The sequence below is a fragment of the Anser anser genome (assembly GCF_964211835.1).
Source record: "Anser anser genome assembly, chromosome: 2".
Classification (NCBI taxonomy): domain Eukaryota; kingdom Metazoa; phylum Chordata; class Aves; order Anseriformes; family Anatidae; genus Anser; species Anser anser.
The window spans coordinates 24,673,682-24,682,440 of NC_139721.1; the positions used below are offsets into that span (position 1 = coordinate 24,673,682).

General features: G+C 49.5%; 1 protein-coding gene across 1 annotated transcript; it reads left to right on the forward strand.

Annotated features, from left to right (window-relative positions):
- The first annotated feature begins 6,783 nt into the window (after positions 1-6,783).
- On the forward strand, positions 6,784-8,174 carry LOC310893391 (GSK-3-binding protein-like). The gene is made up of 2 exons (XM_083822325.1): positions 6,784-7,607; positions 7,858-8,174. Exon 1 carries the CDS (start codon positions 6,957-6,959, stop codon positions 7,530-7,532), a length of 576 nt encoding a protein of 191 aa, XP_083678451.1. The 5' UTR covers positions 6,784-6,956; the 3' UTR covers positions 7,533-7,607; positions 7,858-8,174.
- The last annotated feature ends 585 nt before the right edge of the window (positions 8,175-8,759 follow it).

An 8,759-nucleotide genomic window follows, 5' to 3' on the forward strand; every position in this document is an offset into this window, starting at 1 on the left:
GTTCCCGTGCAGCTTCGCAGTTGCTGCAGGTCTAGGTTTGCCATAAAGGAAAATTAAAATCACGGCCAGTTCACGTTGGTGCCCTGGGCTGCGGACTGTGGCGGTTCAGCAGGACCCTGCAGAGAGGAAATGTGAACAAGGCAGGAGTGTCTCCGTGCCTCTTACTGTAAGCCAGGGCGTGTTTTTTTTTTTCTTTCCCCAAAGCCTTGAGAGTCCTACATCCGAAGGATCTAAGTGACATGACCTGTGCTACTTACTCTAAATTATGCATGTATAATAGCACCCAAGGACCTCATGAAATCTATTAGGTTGGACTCTGAACACCGAAAGGTTTGCAACCTAAAGGGCTGTTTTTCATTATCCGCTGAGGGTGAGTGTGGCTGTAAACAAAATATAGAGGAAAACACAGTTGCTAATGTGATGGAAAATATTACTGGGTAATAATTTATGGATCTTGTTTGTTGACTTTGCTGTTGGGAAATTCACTGTCTAAACACACTGGCTTGATTTAATAAGGGAAAACCAGGCTGACCTAATAGGTGTCTGTAAGAAAAAAATAAGAAGCCAGGGTGAAAACAAAAGCTTGAAATAAGCCACTGCTTCACAAATGCTTGTGGATTTTTAAGAGTTAATGAAAAAAAAAAGGGAAAAAAAAAAAGGAAGACAAGCAGATCACAAGGACTGTATTAGCTAAACAGGGGAGTGCTGCAGTGGAATTGGGCTGTCAGAGACATTGCTTTTGAGAGGGAAAAAAGGAAGGTGTTCCAAGAAGCTGGACCTCCCCGTCTGGTTCTGAGGGGCTCGTAAGGCTTTAGGAAAAAGGATATGAAGGATATGTGTTTTTAAAAATGTTTTGGTACTCACCAGCTCTTGCCGAGAAACATGACAGGGATCAAAACTCGTACGTAGTAAGTACCACGCGTGGGCATCACAGTGCTGGCCAGAACAAGCACAGAAACTGAGGAATTCGGGATGACATTATTAACACCACGAGGGCTGGTATTTGATGAGCTGTAGCCAGAGAGCAGAAAGGAGGAAACGTAACGTGCCTGTGACCGGAGCAGCTGCCCCAGGATGTTTCTCATCTGAGGGCTGATCGTGCTTGTCAGGAGCACATTCAGGCCCTGAATTACACACTCAAAACACAACGAGGGGTTATCAGATCTCAGGTGGTGCCTTGTTTTCTTTTTCTGTTTTTCTTTCTAAATAACATTCATCTTTTCTAATGCCTTAGCGTCCAAAGCGTGCTTGAAGGAGGGATTTAAAAGAAGAGAGCTGGCAGGCGTACCCAGGTTCCATTGATTCCACCGAATTGGCTCCCGTCCTTGTGGGACAAGTGCTCCCTTAATTTTAGACAAGTCTACTTCAAGCACAATTAGACAAGAGGCTTTTTTTTTTTTTTCTTCTTTTTTTGGCCTACATGCCAAGTGAGACGCATTACTTGTAATCATTATATACTAGTTTATTGATTGTGGCTTTTCAGTATTCACCGTAGATAGGCTTGTTTTAACAGAGCTGTCAAGAGACGTGTCTGGTTAACAAACAGTTATGGATTGGAGGTATAGCAGTAAGCACGGGCACTTTGTCAGGAAGTACAGAAATGTGCAGGGAATTTTGACGAAAACGTGAATGAGGTTTTCCTTTTGAATCCTTGGGATTTTTCGAGAGATGTCGCAGAAGTCTATTTCCATGGAACTTCAGGGCTGGTTCAATATTTTGTTTTCAGCTCTGCTTCATGCATTTTAATATCTGAAAAGATCACACAAGTGGAAATTATTCACAGGAACTGCGTATGTGGAAAATCTATGTGATCCCACACAGCAGACCGCGCCGGCCCATTGCTTGTAATATAATGTCACCATAAAAATGCATTCCGGTTATTAGGAAAGCTGGAAGTGAGTCAATTATTTGAATAAACAAACAAAGAACCTGGTTGCCCCGCAGTTTGGTGCATCACCGAGGTGTCTGAAGGCTCCTTTCCCACGCCTGCCGCCTCATTCCTAAACTAGCAGAGGCTGTTGTGCAAGGCAACTTGACAGCCCATAATAACCAGGTGGCTCAACGCGCTGCTCTGAAGCAATCCCCGCACACCGGGCACGTTTGCACATCTGGGGCACAGGGGACCCAGGGGTGCTTGTGTGTATCGGGGGACGAAGAAGAGGTTTTGCAGCTTAGGGAAAGGGAAGGATCAGGCTCCTGTGGTCCCCCCTAGAGGGGATAAAATGCTTGTCCCATGTGCGTGGACAAACTGGGATGCAGCACCTTGGTTTGCCAGGCACTGCAAGGGGGTAGCAGAAGGTGCCAGCTTTAGCTTTTCACCCCGATGCTAATGGTTTTGTGGCTAAAAGATGTAAGAAACAGTAAAAAACTTCAGCAGAAAGAAGCAACTCAGCCTCACAGGTGGCTATATCTACAGCTGCTGGTAAGCTGCATCCCTCAAGGAGACTTCTGAGGCAACTGAGCGAGGATAAACAGAAACAATACAAGAAAGAAACAAATTCTGTAGGTCTGAATTGAGGTTCTTGTGTTGTGACAAAATATGCATATTTGAATTTCCTAAGAACAAAAGCCTACGTTTTCAAAAACAAGCAACGTTTTCTGTTTCCATCAAGGTTTCCGACCGGGAAATCCAAAACCACGTAGAAGTGTTGGCCAACATATTTATATTTACTGGGAGTCGGTGTAAGGCTCGAAGGCTCGTGACATTTCTGCTTATTAGCTCCCTTGTTCTAATGTGTTTGGATTTTGCAAGTTATGACACCGTAAATACATTTGTGTCACTTAGCAACCTCAGCTGTTTCTAAAGGAATGTCTTTTGTTCTTGGAAATGTATTATAAACGCAGGTTACAAAACGATTATTTGGGAATCTAAACTCCTCTTATTTGGAAGGTATTCGGGCCTCTCCCTGTTCTGCATTGTAAAGTGTCCATAGGAAATTAATTTACTCTGCACAAGCATCACTCATAGGCACTACCTCTATTGTTACGGAGAGAAGCTCCGCATATTTAATAGATATGACAGAAGTTTCTGTTGGAAATAAAAGACATGAGAAACGGCCACGGAAACAAAGGACTAGAAGGGACCTCCTGGTCCCCGGGTTCACTGAGTTCAAAGCCCTCTTACTGTTTCATAAACAACACTATAAATACTTTGCCATTACGATGCAACACTCCCCAGTCTCTTTCATGAACTTATCAGTCTGATTTATTTTAACACACAACACCAAAGTCTGAGATCATAGATCGCCCAGCCCCAGCATAAGGTTTGGAAGCGTAAACACCTGCCCAAATTCAGCGTTATTTCTCATTTCACATTGGTTGGGTTGTTGTTTTTGTGTAACTGGTTGGTTTTGTGTAACATATGCGTGATCCCAAACACATATATGTAGTGGAAGGACTTCTACTTACCTAGCCAGAATTACACCAGATTGCAGATTCAAAGGATTTAAGGGTTTTCTTTGTTTGTTCTTAATAGGTTTAAAGCTCAGAAGTCACACCCACCTGTCCACCTTGTCAGGATCAGTACAGGAGGTAAGATATAAAAACTGACCTTTATATTCTGAAGCAGAACGTGTCCTCAGGAAACCCTGCAAAATTATGTAAAAATTCTTGGTGGCCACATAATTGCTACAATTAGCGTTTGTTTATGAAACCTGCTGATTCTAAGCTGTGCCAGAGATATCTCAAAGTCAAGTATTTCTAAAAATATCTTAAAGACCGATTTCTAAAAAATTGGAATGGATAAACATAAAGGGAGAATACATACGAGCAATAGTAATGAAGCAAAGGAACCGGTTGTTGTGTGCAACTGTTATGTCTTGTTAATGGAATGACTTTTAGACAACAGTTTGCAGTGGTAATTTTGGCAGTCCCACAGCAGAAGCAGACAATACAGAGAGGTGTATCAACCGCAGGAAAATAATAAAATAAAATAAAATAAAATAAAATAAAATAAAATAAAATAAAATAAAATAAAATAAAATAAAATAAAATAAAGTAAAATGCAGAATACCAGTAATGTTCCAACTACTGCTTAAAAAAAGTCATAGTGGTCAGAAAAATGTTGTCAACCATTTGTCAACTGTTTTCACCTTTTTATTTTTGAAAGAACCTGCTCTTACCCTTTTTTTTTTTTTTTTTAGTTAGTTTGTAGTTTAGGAAGCCCCATCCTCTACCTGGCAGCTAGCCCTGTTACTTACTCTCACAAAGTCTGCATCAGGGCACATACATGCACGACAGCTGCTTTACAGCAGAACCCACTGTTTATGTCGTTCCCATTTCCACGGGCTGAGAGGCACGAGCAAACAGCTCGCGGTTAATAAACCACCGTAGTGATTTCTGCCACCAACATCTGATCACGGCAGCTGACAGCTTAGACCTTGCTCCTGGAATTGGTTTGGGTTTAACCCCAGAAAGGTTGCTGGGTGCAGAGATCCACTCAGCAGAAGGAAGCACAATGTGAAGTCCTACTGAGCCCACTTTGGCACAGGTTTCTCATGTAAGCACACCAGCCAGGGGAACTTGGGCTCCGACACGGGACACATTGTATTCTCCAGCATTTAAGCTCTCCTCCTGCCTTTCACCCTGACTTGCAGAGAGCAGTTAGAATTCCAAAATAAAGGCTGAGGTTGGTGAATTCCTCTAGGAGAATGCAAACTGCGACGCCCTTCTTCTGGTAACTCCTTAAAATATGCAAATTTACAACACTCGCTTTGTTGAGGTGGGAAAACTATTAGCCCTGATTAGTAGTATTCAGTGTAAATATTTTCAGGGGGTTCAGCCTGAACTCCTCAGCAGATACGTACTCAGTCGATTGTCAATCAGTCTTCGCAGAAGTTTAGCATGAAAAAAGATCTGAGGACACCGGGATTCAGTTACTGACTGCGCTCTGATCTCCCTATCTGGGCAATGATCTCTTCCATACTGCAAACTTTTCCCAGCACTGCAGTTGGTTGGGGATGCAATGATGTGCGATTTGTGATTATCATTGCCGGGCTCATGAAAGCCCCAGGTGTAGATGTAATCACGAGCAACACTGAGCTTTTGCTGGGATGGCTTACTTTGCTTTGTGGGAGGAGAAGAAAAGGCTGGAATAAGCTGTGCCGGCTTATTGCAGTTTTGCTCGTACAGAATACCAGATTACCTTCTCAGAAGTGCTCTGAATATAGATCTCCCTTGGAACTGAAGTCGATCCCTCTACTGCATCTGTGTAGGCCTTTCTTTATTCCACTTGAAAAGATACAGCAGAGTTAGTGAATAATGGTAGAAGCGTTTGCTTAAAACACTTTGGACGTGGGGAAACAAGATCCCACTTTCTTATTAACTGTGGAACAATGCGATCAGCTTTAACTGCCTGTTACCAAGAGGGTGCTGAAAATAAGCAAGTACCAGTGCGTTAAATACATATGAATAAACATGTTTTGTGCCCGGCTCACATAAATCCAGCCTGGACGTGTAGTAACGGAGCTGGACATCTAAGCTGAAGCGACCAGTAACACTTTCACATGACAGACACCCTTCATAGACACGTGCACACACACACAGAGTCCCTTTCATTTTGTACAGCAAGTGAAAGTAGCTCCGAAAAGCATCGACAAACAGATCAAAGGACATTCCTTCTCCTCTGCCAAGTGTTTACTTATTAACCAGGGACCCGGTGCTGATAACAGTTATGTGTGTGAGCTATTTCCATCATCCCGGCAATTCCGCTGGTTTCAAGGCCGCTCCTACCACACGCACAGACACATGAATGAGCGCATCCTGGCCCACGCTCGTAATGTTTTGAAATCCAGAAAATGCTATTTGAGGCTCGTCACGGAGACCTCGGCACTGGCTTGAATGTGACCGTGGCAAGCTGAGGGGGGAAGCAGGCTGGGATGGGAAGAGGATGGCCCGGGACGGAGCGGGTGTTGGTCTGGGGTGTCAGACAAACCATGGGTAGAAGCCTGGCAGGGTGGCGGCAGCGTAGCCTTGCTTCACTTCTGGTAAACGCTCTCTACAACTACCTGAAAGGAGGTGTGGGGAGCTGGGGGTCGGCCTCTTCTCACAGGTAACTAGTGATAGGACTAGAGGGAATGGCCTCAAGTTGTGCCAAGGAAGGTTCAGGCTGGAAATGAGGAGACATTTCCTCTCAGAAAGAGCAGTCAGGCACTGGGACGGGTTGCCCAGGGAGGTGGTGGAGTCACCGTCCCTGGGGGTGTTCAAGGAGAGGTTGGACGTGGTGCTTGGGGACACGGTTCAGTGGGAGACATTGGTGGCAGGGGGATGGTTGGACCAGGTGATCTCGAAGGGCTTTTCCAACCCTAATGACTGCGTGATTTTAATTCGGATAATGCAAAATGAGGTCCCAGCGGCCTTTCTCTCTGCTGGAGGACTACAACCCAGACCACCACGCCGCCGGCTCCCAGCCGCCCCTCGCCCTGCCCGGCCCCTTGTCCTGAGGCGACCGGCGGCCCCCCCCCGGCCCGGCCCCGCCGCCCCCCTCTGCCTCAGCCGCTCCCCGCCCTCCGCTGCCAATCCCCGCGGCCCCGCCCCGTGCCGAGCTGCGGGGTTTGAACGCGGGCCGCTCCACACGGACCGGGGGGGGGGGGGGGAGGAGGGCGAGCGCTAAAACGACCCAAAGCGGATCCGCCGAGCGACCCCCGCCCGCCCCCCCCCCTCCGCCCTCCCCATCGCCCCCCTCACGGCATAACGGCGGCTCCGCGGGCGGGAGGCGGGCGGCTCCGCGGGCGGCTCTCCCCTCGCTCTCCCCGCCGTAACCCCCCCCCCGCTCGCTCTCGGTGGGAGGCGCCGCAGCTCCCGCGTCACCCATTGTTTACAAACGGAGCGCAGCGGGGCTGAGCTCCAGCCTCGGCCGCGGCCGCCGGAGCCGCGCGTGCTGCCGGGCGCCCCCCCGCCCCCCTTCCCCTCCCCGGCCGCCCTCCCCCCGGTCCCCCCCTTCCCCTCCCCGGGCCGCGATGCCGTGCCGGCCGGGCGAGCGCTTCGTGCTGCTCGAGCGGCCGGCGGCCGCCCCGCAGGCGGGCCCCGAGGAGGTGGACGCGCTGGTGGCCAAGCTGGGCGAGGTGCTGCAGCTCAGCGCTCAGCAGCGGGCTCCCCGCGGAGCCGCCAAGCACCCGGGGCCGGGCAGCGCCCGGGACCGCGCCGCCCCTTACTCGCCGCGCTGCCCCTCGGCGGCCGGCGTCGGAGGAGGCTGCGGGGCCCCGGCTCAGCCGCCGCCGCCGCGGGTCGCCAAGCAGCTGTGCGGCCGCGGCTGGCTGCGGAGCGCCGCCCGACGGAGGAAGGAGCAGCGGCAGCGGCAGCAGCAGCAGCGGCGGCAGCGGGCGGCGGACGGGCCGGCGGCGGACGAGGAGGACGACGACGACCCGCACCGGCTCCTGCAGCAGCTCATCCTCTCCGGGAACCTCATCAAGGAGGCCGTGCGGCGGCTGCAGCTGGCCGTGGCGGCCTCCTCCGCCTCCTCCGCCTCCTCCTCAGCCTCCTCTTCCTCGGCGGCCAGCGGCGGGGACGGCGAGGCGCTGCGGGCCCTGCAGTAGCACCCCCCTTCCCCCCCTCCTCCGGGCGAGCTGGGCTGAAGGAGAAGCCGCCAGCGGGGGCTTGGGGGGCTTGGGGTGAGGACCTAACCCCCCTGCCTCCTCCTCCTCTTCCTCCTCTTCCTCCCTCGCCCGCGGTCCCGCTCCGGCCGGAGCCATCTGCAATAATCCCGTGTGGTGGTGGCCCTGGGGGGTGCCCGGCCCCCTCCCCGCAGGGTTGGCCGGGTGGCGGTGTTATTTTTTTTTAATTTTATTTTAAATGTTCTATTATTTCCCTCCTCCCCCCCCCCCCCCCTTCTCTCTCTCCCATCGTGACTGTATGAAGCAGTTTTGAAAAAATGTGAATATCGAAGCTGGAAGGCAGCTGGACTTATAATTGTAACGCCTGAGGAGTGAATGGAGCCAGAGATGCATTGTTCGCATAAGGTAGCCGAAACAAGTTTTTTTTCTACAAAAAAAGAAGAAAAAAAAACCTCAGAAAACAAATCCACCCCTCCCCAACAAACTCAATGGCTCAACTACAAGATGCGGCTGTTGATTAAATATATGCACTTCGTACCGGAGCGTTTGAAATGTGTTCCTGATTTACAGGACTTACTGTCTTAATTAACCTGTCTGTATTGAATAAACGTGGTCTTGTTTTTATTTTGGGGTCTGTGTCTCATTGTTAAGGGGGAAGTGAATTTCGGTTCGTGTGAACAAAACTACGTGGGTGATGCTCCGGTAGGAACGTTCCCCTTGATCTCCTTTCAGTTGTGAGATCTCCATTTTGCAGACAGAAAATCCCCCACGACAATCCGCATAGTCTGATGCAGTGGGACACCGGTTATTAATGCACGGAGATGCAACTGAGCCCCTTTGTTTGCCAGCAGCGTTCATTTGTAAGCTGTGAGACGCCCCTTCGAGCAGCCGAGAATGTGGCTGTCGGAATTTGTAAGTCAGATCGCTCTGAGACCAAAATTAAGTACCTTGTGCTGGGGAAGGAGCAGAGCTCGGGTTTGTTACCTATTTGTTTTTTATTTCTTCAGGGAGAGGAGAGGGAGAAAAAAAGGGGAGGGAGGTCTAGGCAGTCACACATCAATAAGAGCAAATTATTAAAAATATGTTGATAGAATTGGATGCTGATGTTGATTAGGTCACAGTACCCGTGCTGAATCGCTTCCTTGGTGAAACCCTGCATTAGGTTTTTTACAAGTCAAAGAACGAGCTTCAAGACCTGAACTGAACACA

Bases quoted from the DNA above. Each gene is read 5' to 3' on its own strand.
- LOC310893391 (XM_083822325.1), top strand. From the start codon at position 6,957: ATGCCGTGCCGGCCGGGCGAGCGCTTCGTGCTGCTCGAGCGGCCGGCG.